The sequence below is a fragment of the Lissotriton helveticus genome, chromosome 11 (assembly GCF_964261635.1).
Source record: "Lissotriton helveticus chromosome 11, aLisHel1.1, whole genome shotgun sequence".
In the NCBI taxonomy this organism is placed as follows: Eukaryota; Metazoa; Chordata; class Amphibia; order Caudata; family Salamandridae; genus Lissotriton; species Lissotriton helveticus.
Genome location: NC_136072.1, coordinates 319277002 through 319298534, shown reverse-complemented (window position 1 = coordinate 319298534; position 21533 = coordinate 319277002). Strand labels below are relative to the sequence as shown.

Here is a 21533-nt window from a genome sequence, read left to right as displayed (position 1 = left end):
AGGATCACCACCTGCAGCTGTCACTATGGAGAGTATATGGTCTTTTTGTACCACAGGAGTGGCAAAGCACGCCCCAAGCCTACCTCGGAACCATAGTCCATAATGACACATAGCCAATACCTGCAATGCATAATCCCCACCAGCCAATAGACTTCGGTGCAATTTATGGACTGCTGAGTGCAGTCACTGCACAACTCCAACTTCCGATAGCATCATAGCACCTTGGTGTAGAAACTCAAAGCGCCTGTCTCACTGCAACTGTTAGACCTCAAGGGACTTTTAATGGACGCCACAGACATGCAGTATGTTGTCTTTATTTTGAGTTTCATACGCTGCCATCTGATCATTGTTGCTTTTACTACCAAAGACTTGATTTTGACCCGTAACTATAACATCAACACCTGCAGGAAGCTGGGTGAGGTGGCTTCAGTGGGTGTACTGTGTCATCCCCAACATTACTGTTGCAGCTTCAACCACTCATGCACTCAGCGATTCATTTAGCCATCCAAACATCCAGCAATCCATTCACTTTTCCATCAATTCGCTGAAAAACTCACATATTCACTGCCCCTACCCCATTCACTGCCCCTTCTTCTTCCTTAGTTACTCTCTGAAGCCAGCCTGATCAACCAACTTAGCTACCAAATATTTCCCTTCCCACCCCTTATTCATTCATTCATTCACTAACTTGTTTGTCTCGCCAGCCATCCATTGACTCACTGTATTATCATTTAACTTGATAACTCACTCATTCATTTATCCAAGCAGTCATTCGCACATCCACACGGGCATCACTGAAGATGCATTGTACCTTACATGTTCTGGAAAAGTATGTGAACATGGAAACTTCCTCAGAGGAGCACCTTGTTTTTAACTTCATTGGTTGAAGGCAAAACCCAGATTAGTATACTCTAAAATTAACAGCAAAATAACATCACTTTAAAATGCTTTCTATCAGCTAAGCAGGCCTCTCTAAAATGGGGTCAATAAATACCGACACATTTCTTCTTATTTGGGTCTCTCACGTTTGTCATTAGCATGATAACATACTTTGTGGCTGTATTCATGTTTGCTGGGATTTTCCACACACATTTCCCTCCATATTTCTATTTTTAAGCACTGCACCAATAGTGATACTCTCTGTTTGTCAGTCTCCTTTTCTCACATTCTCTCTTGTTGCAGGGCCTGGCAAAGAATAAACCTGTGCTCTTCTTCATCACTCACGGGGAATCTTCAAGTGGCGTTGCACAACCTCTTGATGGTCTAGGCGACCTCTGTCATCGGTAAGTATCATCCAAGCGTAACTTCTATTGTTTTGTCAACAAGCATAAACAACCAGACGGACAGTTACTCATGTTGCATTACTCTGCGGCAGGGAGGTGTTCGATAGATGGAGCATGGGCGTTCCCATGCATCCAGCCATGGATTTTCGCGCAATCCTAGATTTAACAGTACTGTTAGACCTGGAAATGCGTCAAAATGTTACATCTCTCCAGGTAAGGCGTGATTGGGAAAAATATCTGTATTTCTCCTGGCTTTTTACTCTTTCTATCTGTGCTGCATTCTGCAGGTGCCCCTTCCTGCACAAAACCAATCCTGCCAACAATGCGGGCCCCCTTGCAACATGAAGTAGGGCTGCCTGCATTGGAGCTAGGCTATAAAAAGTGTGTCTGCGCTAGGAAAGGTCAGAAATGCGCATATAATGTTGAATATGGCACGTTCCTGCCCTTTCATGCAGCCAGCAAAGTGGCTAGCTGCATTGTGCTGCATGAAAGATTAATAAATCTACCTATGAGAGTGCATCTTTCTATTTAGAACGGCCATGTACACCTGTACAGAGAAAGGCAGAGATAAGGGGCTGAAAACTTTAGCTCTCTAGCCTGAAGATAATGGAGCATAAAAGAGGAGTTTGGAAAAGATTTTTCTGCTGCTGCAACCAGAAGATGGGAAGGAGATAATCTGCCTGGTATTTGGGGAATTTGCATAACTTTGACCCAGAGTTTCAGTCCAGCTGTCAAGTGAGAGCCAAGCACTGCTTTCTTGCTGGCTATTGTTGCTTTGGTGGGTACTTGTAGTCCTAGAAGGAGTAGGGGCCACCAACGGCTTTGCTATACCGCTGCGCTACGTAGCGCCTGCCATCTCCTGCAGCAGAGGATGCTCTGCTTTCTTGCTGGCCATTGTTGCTGTTGGTGCTGGTGGGGACTCTTAGTCCCAGAATCTCGAAGGGCCAAAATTAGGAAGGGCTCCATGCAGCAATCCCACGCCACTGTGCTATATAGTGCCTCTCCATCTCCCGCAGCTCTGGCTTCACCAGGGTGAAGCCCAGGCCCAGGGCAGGCCTGTCTTGCACCCATCATTACCCGGAATAGGCTGAACTGGGCCACTCCCTGAAATTCACAAGGACTGAAGGTAATCTTGAGACATTTGGTTTAATTTTAGTCCAATAGCAATACTGGGACCTGTTTGGGGTGGCCCAATTTTTTTAAATTTTCAAAAACTGCCATTGGTGAAATTTATATTTCTCTAGTTAGGGTACAGCCATGATTACACTGCAATGGGAAAATATTTGCAAGCCACCTGTTACTGCAACGTAGCCCCGCACTAGTGCCTCCTTGGATGGATTTTTGCAGGGGGTTGCTCAGTAAAGAAATTGAACTTGTGGAGCATCATCTCTCCTGTTCTTCACCACCTGCATGGCTCTTTCTGACCTCTCTCTGGAGGTCTCTGGCTTGGACGCCGTGACATCAAGCAAATTGGCGGGACCAAGTGTTATCAATTCTTCTTCTTCCTTTCCACTCCTACGTCTTGTGTGCCCCTGGAGCCTGAAATTCAAATAGTCCTATTGGCGTGTAATGGTTCCAGAGGGGGGAGAAAAAGAGTAGAAATGTGCAATAAGGACAAACACCCACAGATAATGCCTAAAAACTCGCAGGGGCCTCTGAGGCTCGAAATAAGGACAAGATTGAGGATTATTATTCAGAAGTTTTATATACTCAGCTACCCACTTAGAGTTTCCCAGAGCTTAAACTGTAGGTCGGGTCTATCCAAGTCTTGCTAACTAAGAACAACCTGGGGATCTGCTGTCTTCGAAAGGTTGTAAGCAAGGGACAGCTTCTCAAGGGATCTGGGAGGGAATCCACAGTTTGGGGCCCTGATATGCAAAAGACCAAACTCCCATAGATGTGCGTTCAACTCTGGGGACAAACGCATAGGGAAAGTTTGCAAGAGCGAAGGGGAAGGACTGGCTGATGAGATCTAGTAAATTCATTAAGATATCATAGGCCAATCCCCAATCTTAGTCTGTGCACATACCATAAGCTTTTAAAGCAAATCAGCTTCTATACTGTGACCCAATGGAGCTCGGAGAGGAGAGTGCAAGGCACTTTTCAGGAGTCTATAGAGCATCCTGGCTGCCAGTTTCTCAACCACTTGCAACAGTCTAATGGATACTTTATCTGCCCCAGACAAACCATGTTGCCTAATCTATTTTGACATAATGATGGCCTTAATAACCGTCCTTAGAGCTGGGAGTGGAAAAAGCCAGATGATTTTCTGCAGCCATTTCAGAACGGTGAAACAGGTGGCAGCCACCTTCATCACCTGGGGCTTCCTGAACAGCTTGTTCATGTCTGAATCCAGAATAGGGTCCAGGATTTCCAGCCACTGTTGGGGACCCCCAAAGGGACAGATTCTTTCCCAGTGCCAATACTACTCTTGACTCGTTTAAGTGAATAGTTGTTAATCTATGCCACAACCAATCTCAAACAGGAATTCAAGGCCTCGGAGTTGTGGTCTGAGCAGAAGACAGGGAAAGGATGATTTGTTTGTCATTTGTATATGACAATAAGGTAAGGCCACAACTTTTTACAAATTCAGTCACTGGGCGCACAAAGATGTTAAATAGTGCATGACTTTGGGCTGATCCTTGGGGAACTAGGGCATGCAGCTCGTATGGTACATTTTTACCGAAATAAAGGCTTACCATACCATGCAGCTCGCAGGAGGCACTGGCTGAGTTCATCTGGAAAGAACTTTAAGACGGATGTCATCCGGAAGAGGGTTGTCCCATGGAGACCTAAATCGACCACCCTCTCTAAGAGAGGCATGAGACACCGTGCTGAAGGCCAAGTTGAGCTTAAGTAGTTTCAGCACAGCTGTCTCACCCACACCCAAGAGCCGTCTAAGATGTTCTGTGACTCCTAGAAGGGCAGAAAAAACCCGGATTGAGAGTAGTGTAGGAAATCCTGGGGCTCAGTCAACACTCGAAAGCTGTCTTTTAACATATTTCTCCATGATGTTGGTCATGATGGGAAGCATAGAAACTGGTCTCTAATTAGACCTATTGTCGGGGTCCAGATTAGGTTTCTTCGGGAGGGGCAGGACAATAACATGTTTCCATGCCTATAGAATATGCCCCTCCATTGAGGAAGAGTTAAGGAGCCCACCAGAAGCTGGAGAATGTCCAGGTCCAGAGTACTAGGCTTGACAGGGGGAAGAGGATCTCCAGGAGAGCCAGACCATATTCATATCAACAATGACAGAAGCAGAGGCAGATCCAAAGTGTCCCAGGATATGTGGGAGAACTTCTATGGAAGAACCATAGGCAAATTCGAATTAAAACTGAAACCAATATCTGATCGGTCAACTACAACAGAGGCCAAACCAAGCAATGTAAAACAGCCTATGCTACCTACTGTGGCCCCTGTGGTTGTTCCATGTGTTACAGATCCTAGTTTGCTTGTGTCTGCTACCACAAAGGGAAGAGTTGTTTTGTGTCCAGGAAATTGCTCCTCGGATGTGGGCAGCACACAGCATCCTTCATCAATTAGAAATGTGCAACGAGGAGGTGTACAGGCACAGGCATGCCAGAGGGCAAGAAGAATGCTGAATGTGAGGGCAAAGGGGGGCTGAGAGAACCTGATCTCAAATACATACCTAATCCTGTTGTAATCGATCTTCCCCCTGAGGCTTGTCCTTATGTGATAGTTTTACGCCTTATTTACCAATGAAGACAACTTAGTAGTGACAGTTATCCAGCTCAAGAACAAGGATCTTTATTGGCTACACTTAAATGCTAATTTTCCTTATTCATTGGCCTCAATCATATTGATGGTTGAAAGAGTAGGATGGGGCTGTCTTCTGTCCAAACGTTCCTCTAGTGACTGTGTGAGGCTAATCTCGGATCTCAATACATAGTTTACAAATTTCTGTCCAATTGTCATACATGCGGTAGCATACATTCTGGAATATCCCTCCACCTGTTAAATTCATTTTACCACCAGGTGTATCCTAAAATTGCCCCCACACTAAAACAGTCAAAGCTGCTGGCCTCTTGTATGGCTAGAGATAGAGTTAACCACTCTCAAGATCCACCAGCTTATAATGAGGTTCATTCCCCGCTGACTGAGGTTGATTGACATTATACTGGTGATGGTTCTTTGAACACCTTGGTCCCCTGGACTTTGGGTGGGTCACTCGAAGCTATAGTCCAACACCCATAGTTTCTATCAACCCCCTCTTACCTATGAATTGTTAATGTCTCCGGTCTCCAGTGTCATCTACCAACAGCTAAGTTAGTCCCATGGTAGCAATTAATGGTACATCAGCTATTTTTACTCTGTTTCAGCCGCAGATGCTTCCTCTGATACTCCATTAGCTAATCACACAGGTATTCTAAGTTGGAACATTGCAGGACCAGGTCCAAGCTTGACAATCCAGCATGGGGGAAATTCATTGATAAACATCTAATATGCCTCTTTCAGGAGCCCAGGGATATAGTTCAAAGTTTTAGGTGTGGTTTTAAGACTTTTTGTATTCCAGCTAGTGGATCCACAGTGAGACGTCTGTCAGGAGGGGTGCACACCTGGGTGAGCACATCACTTTCCTGTTCAGTAGCAAACTCCATACAGGATCCTGGGATATTCAAGGGCTAATTTTCTCTTTTTAAAAATGTAAGACTTTTGTGCTAATTAATAGCTATAATAGAAGCTTGGGAAAGTGCTGTGAATCTCCAACTTTTTATGCACTAGACAAGATTTTGTTGGGCCTTTCAGCCTCTTACTACTTACTTGCAGTTGGCAATTTTAGCCTTACATATGAGTCAAACATCATATCACAGGACTTATCTCACGAAGAGGTCCAACTATGGGGTATTCCGGAGCTAACAATCCTGTCTAAGAAAAACACATCTAGGGCTGCCCTTCAGGTGTTGGTCATCACTGTAGACCATGGATTTCAAGCATGCAATGAATGTTAGTCTTCTACTTCAGAACTCGGATCCCCGTTATGACGGAATTTGTATTATAAATGTTTACATACAGAAGGGAAAGGTCCAGGAATATAAGATAAACCTGAGAAGATTGAAAGAAGATATAGCATCGGTTAGTGTAAAGTTCCAGAAGGATATATTATTGGTGATGGGTGATTTTAATCATAGATTAGATCCCCGAAGGGTGGATAGCTGGCATAAAGATCTATTAGAATCTTATAATATTGAATTGGCAATTTTCCCAAGAGGAGAGCAATCGCCACAGGACGTGACCTTTACCCAGCTGATGGGTTCATTGGGCATGGTATGTGCAAATGGGAGATTGAAGCCAGATCGGCCAGCGGAACGTACTTTTCTGAGGGGCCAGCAACTCTGCCCAATAGATTATGTGTTTTGCCAGGCTTGGTGTTTTGGGCTAATGAAAAACTTTGAGGTGGTGAAAATGACGGGTAGTGATCATTATCCATTGAGGGCAGAACTACATTCACTACCTAGGACAAATAGAGAAAGGGTTCTGCAGGTCCAAGTGAATTATCCAAAACGGTTGACAACTAGTATAACAGAGGATTATATCGAAAAGTTAAAGCTAACCCAGCAGGCTATTCCTGCAGAAGAGTTCGAATTTAGAGATGAAATTACCTGGTTTGAATCCACCATTGGAAAGCTGGTGGATACCTTAAAGAAAAAATTTAGGTCACGAATGCCAGGTTCTGGGAGCCATAGTGCTAATAAAAATAGGAAAACCTGGTTTGACGATGAATGTCGGGTAGCTAAGGCCCAGATTAGACAGAAGGGAAGAAAACTAAGGGTATGGTTTAATGTGGAATTATATCAGTCGCTCCAGTATTTAAGGTTAAATCATAAAACCCTAATTCGGAATAAAAAAAGAACTTTTAAAAATAAGTGTTGGGTAAAAATGTTAAGGGTAATTGAAACTAGAGATGCCAAAGGATTTTGGAAATTAGTTCAAGAAAGTGTGGGCAGGGAAGTAGGTTCCCTAGAATGTATGGTCCCGGAAGATCACTGGGCGGGCTACCTGGGAGAAATCTATGGGAAATGGTCAACGCAAGAGCCCAGGATTCCAGTTTGGCCGCAGGTGAGGGATGACATAAAGGACTACTTTACCACAAGCTATATAAAGAAAATTATAACAAGTATGAATCTTACCCGTGCTGCAGGCCCAGATAACCTTCCGGCAGTGATAATAAAAACTAGGCCAGATTGGTGGGCTGAGTTCTTTGCAAAGATGTTTCAGGTAGTCTTGGAAACTGGTATTATACCAGAAAGTTGGAAGGGTGCAATCATAAGACCTATACATAAGAAGGGCGACTACAAAATACCGAAAAATTATAGGTTGTAGGGGAAAAGGTCTTTGCCAAAGCCATATTGGGTTTATTAAAAGACTGGGCAGAGGAAAATCAGATTATACCCCCGGAACAGGGAGGGTTTAAAGCAGGCCACTCAACAATCAACCATTGTTTTGCTCTCTGGGCAATAGTGCGGAAGTCGACGGAAGTACGGGGAAGTTTGTTCTGCTGCTTCGTAGACTTCCAAGCAGCCTTCGACCTGGTGGATCGGGAACTGTTGTGGGAGGCCCTAACTAGTTTTGGTATTCCTAAAGATCTGCTATGCCTGGTTCAATTGCTGCACTCTAAGAACTGGGCCCAGATAATTTTAGATAGAGACAGTAGTTTAACTGGGAGAATTGAGATTGGAAACGGGCTGCGGCAGGGATGTGTATTGGCACCTCTGCTGTTTTCCTTGTTCTTAGCAGATCTGCCAAAAATTTTGGGGAATTTGATTGGAGCAAGCCCGAAACAAGATGGTAGGCACATTGCATGTTTGCTTTATGCCGACGATCTTGTGACAGAAGTTGGCCTGCAAAGGAAACTGAATATATTTAATGATTACTGCGCCAGGAAAAAACTTATAATCAATATGGATAAGACTAAAACCCTGAGCTTTGGTAGAAGGAAGGCCGGGTTCACTTGGTGGCTGGGGGAAGATAAATTAGAATCGGTTACTGAATACAGGTACCTGGGGCTATGGTTTGAAAAAAGTATGAAATGGTCCACCCATCTAGAGGCATCAAAAGTAAGAACTTCCGCTTCAATAAGTGACTTGAAATTGTTTAACAAAGCCTATGGTGGGATGTCAGACAGACCAGTGATAAAAGCTTACTCGGCCATGGTACCTCCGCAATTTCTGTACGGCGCAGAACTGCTATACCTGAGCGTCAAAGAGAGCTGGGATGTTGAGGAAGGTAAAAACCTAAAAAATCTATTTATACTGCCCTTGTCAGCCATGGTTCAAGCAGTAAGACCAGAATTAGGACTTACATCATGGGGCATTCTAGCTGGTATGGCCCTACTTCGATTCTGACAACGTCTAGGAGTAGACGAAGACACCAAAATTTCACAATGGTGTAAAAACGAAATACGGAATAGCGAATTAAAATGGGCAAGAGAGACTAGGGCGATTATGATGAAGCTATGTCACATGATGGAGGTTAAATTGTGCCCTGCGACCCTTATGACTAATATTGACAAAAAGATACTAAAGACTTTGGGGAAGGAATTATCCCATGCACAGGACCAAAATTACCTTGCAAATAAAATCTCAGTGCATTTTATGTTAGATGCATGGAAAAATGAGCAAAGCTTTCCCTATATTGATAGGCTACCGGATTGCCGATTACGAAGTGAGGTTCTCAGGGTAAGAATTGGGGTGAACCCGTGTTATATGAATAATGTGGCAAAAAACATAATGATCGATAAGACGGGAAGATGCACTTGCACCTTGGGCACCTCTTGTGACTTGTTACATATTGTCAGAAGTTTCTTGACTTACGAATTATGTTTTTTAAACCAATTTTTAAGAAATATGAAATTAAATCTAGGGCCCAGGCTGTAACTTTAATGACTGAAATGACCCATCTAGATATTGCTGTTGCTATTGGGAAATTTATGCAAAGAGTGAAGGCATTCCTTCTTACCTTTTTTAATGAGTTTTAGTAATAATGTAGCTCCGATCAGAGTTACTGGAGGGTTTTATATTGAATATGTTTTATGATATGTTTTAGTGTGTTAATGAAGTGTCATTTTTAAGAGTAAATTTTAATAGTATATGTGTTGTTTTTGGACCAACGGTCCAAATAAACGTGATTTTAAAACTGAAACTAGTCTTCTGATGCCATACCTGTTCCAACATTCAGATGTGGGACTTATGTAAACTTTATTGATTATGTTCTTTAGATATTGGGCTACAGGGGCAAATGGAGGCTATAGTAGTAATAGCATGGGGCGAGAGTGACCATGAACCCTTAGTAGTACATATCCAACAGTTGCTATCATTAATCTTTCCGGCCTCAACTGGAGAGTATGATAAACAGTTGAAGGTCACAAAAAATTGCAAAAATGTGAAAAGGGAGGCGGTGAATTCTTCTCCAAATGCTAGGACTAGCTTGCACCTGATCCTTGCTATGCGGATCTATGCTATGTACGATAATTGGGGGAATAGGGAAATTATTCTTGTTGAACACATTACTCTTTTTGATAGGTTCAGGGATTTCTTTCTTTCCTGGGCCAAGTAGTGCAGAGAGAGATAGCATTGCGACCAGGTGGTTTACTAAAACTTGTAGAGAGGATAACAACTATTTACTAAAAGCAATCAAAAGTGGAAACAGTCAGGATATTAAGGTGTGTAGAGCCCAGTAGAGGAAGAAAATAAAGCAAGTGAAAGATTCCTGGGAGTTTACATTTTGGGCTGACCTCCTTGATGTTTCGTCGGCCAATGCTCAGAAAACTTCTGGCATTTAGTTAGTGCGCATGTGGGAATTCTTGGATTCCTGTAGTCATCTGTACTAGCCTGTAAATGGATTACCCATTTTAGCAATCTTTACTCATGTATGCCAGATATCGATTTGCCCCTAACTGCATCTGCTGTTGAACTTAATTGGGACAAGCCTTTTGCTCTGGTAGAGTTCTCTTTGGAAGAGACTGCTTTAGCAATTAAATCACTGAAGTAAGGGAAAGCTACGGGCTTAAACAAAATCCCAGGTGACATTTATAAATCTGATAGCAACATCTGAGCCCCTTATGTTAATACCATCACCAATACAATTGCACCAGGGTAACCAATACCGTCCACATGGAGGGGGGCTGAGATTGTTCCTGTTTTCAAGACGGGGAGTCTAGGTGTCCCATCCAATTATAACAACAAAAAGTGTCTATGGGTCTAGAAATTCAACTACACTTCCTGAGAAAAGGCACGAAATCCTCAAACAGAAATAGAGAAAGAGAAAAGTATATTACTATGTGTCAAATGAGCACAGCAAGATATGTCCAGGGTATAAAAAGTACCTATCAGTTATCGCCCGATACCGCTTTTGTCATCATATGGGTCTCCTCACACCAAGGAGAATATGCTTGCAGCCACTAGGTGTTCAAGTGGTTGCCGCTAAACCTTTGAGAATGAAGTTGATTGAGGGGTATCATATCAAAATGTATTAGGATAACTGATTAGCAGTGCGTGATAAAGTGAAAGTGAAAAGGATTGGTGATGTGTATAAAATTGAAGAGCAGAGAGGAGAAAGAAGTTTTAATAGTATCTCAAGCTTCCAATGTTAAAAAACAGTGCAGGATGATAGGAGATTTAACAAATAGCTGCTATTTAAAGTCTTAGGTCAACACGTTTCAGCAGAAATGGATGCTAATCATTCACTTCCTTCATCAGGACCAAATTACCGCTAATGCCAAAAAAGTGAGAAAATAATAATTATACAAATTAGTAACCATGTCACCTGGTATTATTAGGTATACATAGTACTTCCTCCAGGGTACTTTTAGGTAGGAGGATATGGCATCGCCATAGACACTTTTTGTTGTTATAAATGATTTTTCTGGGGCTGTGTCTGTGAGTAGGTCTATAAATATGCCCTGGGACCCTCTCTCTGTCAGATGTGTCTGATGTCCCATCCAATTACCACCCTATTAGCCTCCTGGAGAATCTACTGAAGTTTTTTTGCAAACAAATCTTGGAACTCTTATTGGAATGGATAAATGATAACTACGTAATTTCCAACTTGCAAGCAGTATTTAGAACGAAGACCAGCTCCATCAATCAGGTTTTCCACTTTCTTCAGGTCAAATGAAAAACAGTTGATATAACTTGAGGTGACCTCTTCGTGGTGTTTGTCAACTTTTGTGCCGCTTTTGACCTGGTCCCAAGGGAAACGCAATGGGTGACCCTACGGGAGATGGGGTTCCATGTGATTTGTTAAAGATCATTGTACACCTTCATGAGGGGAACTATGCCATGATTTGATATGACACTAAGGGGGAATTGACTGATCCAATTTTTGTCAGTAAGGGCAATTGCCAGGGATGAGTCCTAGCCCCTACCTTTTTCTTCTTTATATTAATAACTGTGTGAAATACTTAATGAACTGAATCAGTGATGCCCCTACCTTTGCTGGACAGAAAATTCCAGGTCTTTTCAATGCCGACAATACTGTCCTGATGGCAAAAACAAGGGCAGGCCTTCAAAACCTTGTTGACAACTTCTGTACATTCTGTGCTTATTAAGTTTTGAGGTAAATGCTGCCAAAACTGAACTGATGGTTTACAACAGGAGAAAGAGGGTGAATGGCACGGCAACATTGAGCAATGAATTATTTGAAAGGGTAACCTAATTCCCACTCTGTAACCCATACGGCAGGGGCCATTTTTAGAATGGCCAAAAAGGCAGAGTGGTTTCCTAACCTTCCTGCAATAGAAATTTATAGGATGCAGAATCAAGGAACAGTATTATACGGGGCAGAACTTTGGGGGTATTGTAACCTGAGAGTTATGGGTACCAAAGAGACTAACTTTTTTAGAGCAATTATGGTGTTAGGAAAAGGAACTCTTTTGTTTCCCTTGTCACTGGATCTTGGCATTGATTTTGTTACTGAATTGGTGGCCATGAGACCATTGTTATATTGGATGCGTATCTGGGCCAGCAGTGATCTAAAAGAGTACGAGAGTGGGCCTTACTGATATTGTTACAAAAGAGAAAAAACACAGTAGCTGTGTAGGAAAATTCTTTATTCCATCGCTTCACCACCACAGGTGCCAGTCAGCTGTGGAACCTTCAGGTCCAACCATCATGGCACTTTCTAAAGGTACAGAAAAGGGGGGGGCAGGGGAGAGGAATATACCAAGATGGAGATTACAACACACCTCCCTCGCCAGGGATAAACAGGAGTAGCTCAACCAGGGTAAAGGGAACAGGGAACAACCAAGGATACAATAAGAGGGGAAGCAAGTCACATGTCACGTGTCGCAAGCGCGACGCAACTCCAGCAATGCACAGGGGCCGCCCATACTTATTGTGGTGTGGCACTCCTTACGCCTACTTCAAGCAGGCGTAAGGGTTTGACGCAGTGGCGTCGTAAAACTGACTCAGTGAAATCTTGTAGATTTCACTGCGTCAGTTTTACGGGGCTTTCCTGCGATGGAACGCCCACATGAAACCTGACTAAGGTTTAATGTGGCGCAGTGCTTCACAACGTGACGCATCTGCCTAGATGCGTCACGTTGGAAATAAGTCACAACGTGGCGCATGATTTACGCCGCTGCTGTGTCACAAAAGTGAGGCAACGGCGGCACAAATGTGTCGCAAAGGGCTTGTAAATCTGCCCTGTAGTCTTTTTTGTTAACCCACTGGCCAATAGCTTTGTCTTAGCAACTCTGCTCTTGAGTGAAGTGAAAGGGGCAATGCTTGTGATGCTATTAGGTGTAGTGTGGTATGCCTATAGAGTTTCTGCAGTGCAGCTGTCGCAGGAATCTGCTGCACTTCAGCTCTTTGCGAACACTCCTTTATCATTCAATTCATTCTTTCCACCAGTCCATTCGCACGAGGGCAGTACAATGCAGTTTTGTGGTGTCCCATTTGGAGATCAGTTAAAAACACTTTATAGGCTCTGACGTGAACTGAACACCATTGTCTGTCAATATGATGTCAAGAATCCCTTCTTCAAAAAACAATTCCTTCAGGAACTGGATAAGGGTGTTGGTTTTGATCTGGTGTACGCATTAAAGTGCTACCCAACTAGTATGATAGTCCACCGAAACCAGGATGAATCTCTCATGCAACATCTTAAGGTTTAGGGGACTAATGCTGTCCAATGCTAACTTGGACCAAGGGCTATTGGAGACCTCCACAGGAGAGAAGGGCGGTTTCCTAACCTGGTGGGTCTCTTCACTCAATCTGCACTGCATGCAGTCTCTCAGTTTGGCCTCTACCATGGTATCCATGCCTGCCCACTAATACTCAAGGCGTATTTTGTTTTTTGTGAGGCTACGCCCTAAGTGTCCCTCATGAGCCAATTCTAGTATCTTCTCCCTTAAATTCACAGGGGGAACACTTTTCTCACCTCTACACACCGTGTTGCCTTGAGTGCGAAGTTCTAATCTCAAGGCCCAGAAATTGGACAAGTTTGCGGGTAAGTAATTTTTGACAGGTTACCCATTTCTTATGAAACTCTTCAATGAGACCATTTCCTTGTCAGACACAACACATTTTCCCCATTCTTTTAGCTTAAGCTAGACAACTTAAGAACGATATCCTTGTCATCTTCGACACATGAGTCTTCGACCACATCCATGGGTGATAGGGACAAAAAATCTGCAACCACGTTTTGTGCACCTGGTAAATATTTCACTTTGAAGTTGTATCCTTCTAGCCCTAGAATCCAACTAACTATCCTGGTCCTGTCAGATCCCTTGGTAGTGAATGCATATAGCAACTGCTTGTGGTCAGTTCTTACGGTAAAAGGTATCCCCCATAAAAACAATTTGAGGTGTCTCACAGCCCAGTAGCAAGCAAGGGCCAATTTTTCAACCACCAAATAGTTCTTCTCTGTTCCCTTTAGTGCTCTGGAGGCAAAAGCAACAATCTGTTCAATACCCACTGTGTCAAGCTTGCACCCAAACCCTTGTTACTGGCATCTGTGCTCACAACAGTAGGTATTGTGGGATCAACACTTCCCAGTGAAGGGGCTGTGATGATTCCAGCATTTGCTGAGGTAAATGCCTCGTGACATTTGTCACTCCTTTTAAAAGGGAATTCTGGCCTTTAATAACCCTCACAGTGGTTCCACAATGCTGGTATAGTTCTTTATGAATTTGCAGTAATATTTTGATAGACCCAAAAATGACTTAAGGTCCTCTGCATTAGTAGTATCCTGAATAGCTTTTCCTAAGTCTAACTTGGGTTTTATGCAATCCTGTGAAAGGGTGTGTCCTAAGTATTCAACAGATCCTACTCTGATACAACATTTATCTTTCTTTAAGGTGAGGCCTGTCTTTTGTAAATTGGTCAACACCCTCCTCAGGACTACGTTATGTTCTTCTACATCCTTGCCATGGACGAGAATGTCATCTTGGAAACATAGTGTTCCCGGTATATCTCTTAGAATGTATTGCATGATCCTTTGGAAAGCAGCCGCTGCAGACGCTAACCAGAAAGGCATGCGTAAATACTGAAATGCACCTAGGGGAGTGATAAAAGAAGTGAGGTGGCGAGATTCGGGGTGCAGCTGTACTTGGTGGTAAGCAGAAGAGAGACCAAGAATACTGCAACAGCTAGCGCCCTTAATTAGAGTCAGTATCTTGTAGATGCGTGGCAAAGGATGTCTGTCCACCCATATGATGTGCTGACTTCCCCGAGGGTTTGTTACTTACTGCTTTCTCTGCTCGACAACGAGAGATGCCATTTTGGGCAATGTGCTCTCTAGTTGTCGGCGGAACACCCTCATAAATATGCGCGCTGCGCGGAAGAGCGCAGCAGGTGTGCCACTGGCGTGCCAAAGGCAAGCCCGTCTGAGCCCGTCAGCGTCCCGGAGGCGGCAGCGCCAGCCTTGCTGCCCATTTCGCCCCCCAACCTGAGGGCCTGTGGCACTATAGCAGTGAGCAATTGTGGATACTCCGCCCTCGTTCCTGCTCCCATTTGAGCAGTGGGGTTGTGTCAGTGTTCCCTGGTACCACATGCCCAATATGCGGCTTCTGTTTGGGTTTTTGCTCTGCTGGCTTTGCCCGGCCCAGTACCTCTACCAGCATAGGTAAGCAGGGGCCCCGAATTCGTGCAGCCATGATTAACACTCGGTCACTAAGGAAGCATTGCCAAGATGTTTTTGACCTCCTTTCGGATAAACCAATTGACCTCCTGTTCATTACTGAGACGTGGTTGGATGAATTTTCTAATCCCACTGTTACGATGGCCATTCCAGATGGCTACAGGATCTCTAGAGTTGGCCACGCAGGCGGAAGAGGGGGAGGGGTGGCTATTATATACAGAGATAAGTGGGTCTTACATCGGTGTGAGGCTCTACTGTTGGGGGAATGAGAAGTGCTGGATTTTAGTATCTTCATTTCTGCACACTTTTCTTTGGGTGGCTCCCTGATTTATAGGCCCCCGGGTCCTGCAGTGGCTTTTCTTAAAGCACTGGGGGATGTCATTATTCGCCAGGCATTACGCTTCGCTCACTACATTGTCCTTCGGAATCTGAATATACGTCTTGACAAGGCTGATGTTGGGGTTACTGAAGAATTCCTGGATATACTGAACCTTGCCCAGCTTACCCAATGGGTTAGCCTCCCGACGCAACTTGGGGGCCATACTCTCGACCCCATTTGGCTCTCACTTTCCCATCCTGGTCGAAGAGCCCCTGCTGGTGCCCTGGTCTGACCACTTTTTGACATATTTTTCCTGGCAGCAGGCATTCATTCTCCGGCCCGGACCAGTTATAACCCTGCCTTCGCCAAAATTGATCCGCTTGCCTTTAGCCAGGATCTGGCAGCTTCCAGGGCCGATCCCGCCATTGACCTAGAAGAAGGGGGTTGCTAGTTTTATCAGCTGGATTTCTAAAACAATGGATCTTTTATCCCCCACTCCCATCCATAGGCATTCCAGGGAATCTCCTTAGAAAGCCTGGTTCTCGCCTGAACTGAAAGAATTAAAACAGGAGTGTAAGAAATTGGAGCGAGGCTGGCATAAAAATGTTTACCCTTTGGCGAAGCTTACGCTTAGGAAAAAACAAAAACTCTATTACACTGCCATCGCCCATGCAAAAAGCCTCTACTACACAGCCCGCATTGACCAAGCCAGGAATAACACTAAAGAATTTTTTTCTATTGTTCAGAGTTTTTTGGCTCCCAAAGCTGAACGAAGTACGCTCCCATCCTCGAATGTCTGGTGCGAAATACTTTCTACTTTTGTTATTAATAAAATCTGCGCTATACAGGCGTCTTTTACTTCCTGCAGCAAGGAAATGGCTGCACCCTTGTTTCCCAGGGCTTTGCCCGCTTCTGCCCTCCATTCTCTGACTGCCGTCAAACCCATTGACCTGCCTAGTTCATTTAGAATCCTTAAGGCCTTGAAATCAGGCTTTCCATCGGATCCCTCCACAGCCAGATTCCTGGCGGCAGTAGTGGAGACAGTTAACACGGAAGTTAACATACTCATTAATATGTATCTTCAGGAGGCTCTTGTTCTGGCTGTCTGGAAACAGGCAAAGATCTTACCATTACTAAAAAAAAATAAAACTGGACCCTCTGAGCCCAGTGAGCTATTGTCCCATTTCCCTTCAGCCAAGTGTGGCAAACGTTTGTGAAAAAGTGGTAAATAAACAGCTCACTGAGTTTATTAAAAGCTCAGGCCTACTTCGACCGGCCCAATCTGGGTTCAGGGCTTCCTACAGCACCGAGTCAGCTCAAGTGGAGGTGTCCGAGGCCATTTGGGATTGTTTGGATGCTGGCGGGAGAGCTGCTCAGATTTTGCTTGACCTCTCGGCAGCATTCAACACTGTTCCCTACTCTATGGGGACATTGGCATATCGGGTACTGCCTGGCGATGGCTCAAATAGTTTCTGGAGGGCCGAAGACAACAGGTATGGCTCCCACCATCTGCTTCTTCTCCACAGATGGTCTTTACATGGGTTCCACAGGGGTCCTCTTTGAGCCCCCTCCTTTACAACATCTATGTTACTCCTTTGGTTCAATTAGCGAAGGATCTGGGGGCCAAAATGATTGCTTATGCTGACAATACCCAGTTCTTGTTCACATGGGGAAAAAATTAGTGTTCTAACTCCTCTGCAAAACATTGCCTTACCACCGTTTTCCATTGTCTGGCCTCTCCAACTTCAATGCTACAAGGAGAAATCTGAAATTCTCCTTTATGGAAGCTTTCTCCCTCAGTTCAGAGAAACACTTTGGCCGCCTGATTTCTCTATGCCAACCTCAGCAGGGCAACCCACAAAGAATTTGGGGATCTGATTTGAGGACAATATCTCGTTATTGAACCAGATCAAGATGCTAGCCGGCAACTGCTTCGGGTTACTCAAAACTCTCCGGAAATTTCTTCCACTTCTTCCCAGGGCTGCTAAAGAAACGGTCACCAGAGCCCTAATTTTATCACAAATCGATTTCGCCAATTCTATGTGCGTTGGCCTACCGGGATACCTGCTTAATAAATTAGAGGTAGTCCAGAATGCGGCGGCAAGGCTTCTCTTTAACATCCCTATCAGAAGCAGCGTGAGACAACACCTGCATGCTCTCCACTGGCTGCCCGTAGCTGAACGAGTTAAGTTCAAAGCACTGGTCATAGCCCATCATGCCCTGAATGCCTCAGGTCCAATTTACTTTCAGAAGCTCTTTACTTTTTATATTCCTTCTAGGCAACGGCGCTCTGCTTCTCAAATCTTGGCTCATGTCTCCCGTTACTGGCTGCAAAGGATGGGTGGCAATTCCCTTGCCTTAAAGGTGTCTCTGGCTTGGACCTTGCTGCCTCTTTCTCTCCGTAGCATTCAGGATCCCATTCTTTAAAAAGCAAAATCTGAAAACATTCCTATTTTTTTAATTGCTTTCCCCTCATTCCTCAAGGTTCCCACCAGGACACACCTTGGCGTATCTGTGCACTCTACAAATACAAATAAGATAACATAACTCATGTTTTCATTTTAATCTCCTAAGTATATGCAGAGACGTATGTCCTTGCTAGAAGCCTTAGACACAAGGATAACAGGGGGCAGCCACCGCAAGCTCTCAATGGGCTCAATCACCCCCAAGACTAACAATCTGTCTAATTCCTTTTTCAAAGGGGTATGCATCATGTGCGTAATGGGCCTTACCTTGTGCATAATGGGCTTTGCCTTGGCCTTGAGTTTAATACAATGTTGGTAGTTTTTTAGTAACCCTAGTTAATCAGTGAAAACATCTGGAAAATCACTACAGAGTTCATCCCTGCCAACTGACTGATCAATTAAAAGCACTTGGTCTGGGACTGTTGGGGTCCAACCTAATTCTCAGCCCCTTTTGGTGTCTCCAACCTAGTAAGTTGGATCCCTTCTTTGTTAAAAACCCCTTACCCACAGTGTTCCAACCTTTAAACTCAATGTTCAGAGTTGTCATTCCTAACAGAGGTATGGGGTCACCATTTTACCCACCTGGATTGATGTCTGATGTTTGTAGACTGCTATTCAAGTCAGGGAATAAACTGGCGAAAATGTTCTTATCCACTAAAGTGTACGGGGAGCATGTGTCAGCTAACACTTCAACAGTTTTGTTGTCCAAGGTGATGCTACAAGAAGGAAAACCAATAGCCTCTTTGTTACCTTCTTTTAATTGGAAAATAAGTTTACTCTCAAGGGAATGGTCTTCCTCGATAGCTAACACTGGTTTGGGACACTGCTCATTGCACACCCTTGCTAAATGGCCTCTTTTGCCACATTTATGACATACTACCAATTTGGCCTGGCATGAGATGTTGTTTGCTAAGTGGTTGGAACTTCCACATCTAAAACGCTTGAATTTGTTTCCCTGCAAACCTTTGTTGGGAAACTTGCTTCTACAATCTTTCCCTGTAACATGTGTATTTATGACATTTATCTCAGTGTGGTTGTCCCCACCCTCTTTAATTTTCTTTCATGCAGTCAGCAATATGTACAATTCCTACAGTGATGTGGACAGCTTCCTTGAGATCTGGGTTTACAAGCAAAAGTCTCTCTTGAATCTTGGAATTGTTAGCACTTCGTACTAACTGATCTCTTATGAGGAAATCCATTAAACCTTCGAATGCACAAGTGTTAGCCAACCCCTTCAACACAGCAATGTATTATTTAACCTTTCCCCCCTTTCCTTGCACTCTTGAAAAAAAAGAGTCTTTCTAACGCTATATTTATTTTCACACCAAAGTGTTTACCCAATTTGTTTAACGCCACATTGAAAACATTCCTCTCCATCACTCCACTCCCTTCTCCATCATTCTGAGAAGATACTAATATGTTGTCATAGGTTTCACGACCCTTAACACCCAGTTTGTGTAGTAAGGTGTGCAATTTACGTAATGGTGAGAAATCTTTCCCTCCTATAAGCTAGAAGATATTATTCTAACAGGCCTCTCCACTGTTTCTACGGCAGATTGGGTTCTCCCACCTCATTTAGGAATGGAGGTGGTTGCGACATATTGGCTGCGACCATTACAATGGATGTAAGGTGTGAAAGGAAAGGATAGAAATTCCATAGAGTACTTGCAAGAAAATATACACAAATGCTGCTATTAAATTCACTTGAGTGGCAAGTACAATGGAAATTGAAATTCTATCAAAAACTAGAGAATAAGTATCCCCTTGGACTATAAAAAATGTCAAGCTGTGCTTATCAGCGTGAAGGCTTGATAAGCTGAACAAGGGAATCACAGGTAGAAAATGAATTGTACATGTCAAGCCGGTGACTAGAAAGCAAGCTGTGCCAGTCAGTGTGAAAAGGCTTGACAGGCAGATGTCACTTGAAGAATAAGGAGAAAGATTACCATTAGACGGCAGCTGTGCCCATCAGCGTGAATAGGCTTCACTCAGAGTAAATTGCAGACAATTACCACACAACGAAAGGTGTGCCTGTCAGTGTGAGGGAGCTTAACCAGCAGACTACACAAGCGTTCACTCAGTGTAGCCAGGAACCATGTTGCAGCCGAAAATGGAAAATGCCGGCTTCCACTTTGTCAATGGAGGAGGAACGTCTCCTGCCGTAGGGAAAGCTCCGCCATGGAACTGCGCAGTGGAGTAAGGAACTGGAAGCCCAAGGACCCGGCAGACAGACAGCTGCAGGAAGCACTCCTCACTGGAAACTTAGTCAGCGAACAAGAAGAAATCCCCGGCAGAGATGCTCAGGTGTCCAGGAACACTCAACCATCCAGGAGCTGATGGAAGGCTCCACGGTTAGAGCGGCTGTGAGGCTTCAGGGCCAGCACTGGAAAGCTCCTGGCAGAGACGGAGTGACCGCTCAGAGCTTCGGAAGTGCTAACCTGTCAATTAGCTAGAAAGGAAAGCCCACAGTAACAGCAGGTGAGTAGAACTCCTAAGCACCATAGGAGTACAAGTGTGGCTCTGTAGGCTCCGCTAACTAGTAGGACAGGGTTGGCCACAATGTAGAGTGTTGCGCTGCGTCGACTTAGGCAATAAAAATCATTTTAAATTGAGGTCTCCAAACACCTCATGCAAACACGAAAGTCAGAACAACATGAATTTTCTCACCCAATTAGGTGATGGGCAAAAGCGGTATTCCCAGAATCTCTCACATGGGTAGTGAAAGTAAAACAGCGGCTGTAAATGGAGCAGTAGTTGGGGGTGGTGGTGAACGGTCCCCACGCGGTGGTCGTCATCAGTGTTACAAAAGAGAAAAAATGCAGTAGCTGTATGAGAAGATTCTTTATTCCATCTCTTTACCACCACAGGTTCCAGTCAGCTGGGGTCAGCTATGGAACCTTCAGGTCCAACCGTCATGGCACATTCTAAAGGTACAGAAAAAGGGGGGGAAAGGGATATATTAAGATGGAGATTACAACAATGTCACTACAATCTTTCACTAGAATTAAGTGGCTGAGATATGTAAAAAGAGCTTGGACGAAGCAGGGTCTACTTGTCTTTTAGGAAGACCCCTTGTTTATACCAGCCAATGCAGCCCAAATGGTTAAAGTCAGGTATGGGAGGGAAATAGCTGCACAATATGAACAGTTGAGTTATAGGGGAAGGCTCACAAGGTGTTTTTTAATGTATAAATCAGTGCCCAAAGCTGAGGAATTCCTTGACGTTATTCTTCTACTGCGTGCTCATACTCTGTTCTCGCAGTTTAGTTATGGGATTGTGCTAACTGCTGCTTTTACTACACTAGTGGATTCCCTTAAGGCGATCTCGCCAGGAAGTAGCTTTTTCACCTCCACCCATCAAACT

At 44.1% G+C, this 21533-nt stretch overlaps 1 protein-coding gene across 1 annotated transcript in view; it reads left to right on the top strand.

The window, feature by feature from the left end:
- AGXT (alanine--glyoxylate aminotransferase) overlaps nucleotides 1-21533 on the top strand; it is a 458404-nt gene that overhangs the window by 195692 nt on the left and 241179 nt on the right. The window contains exon 4 of the mRNA XM_078665630.1: nucleotides 1183-1283. Within this exon, the coding sequence (XP_078521756.1) occupies nucleotides 1183-1283 (101 nt within the window). The remainder of the gene's footprint in view (nucleotides 1-1182; nucleotides 1284-21533) is intronic.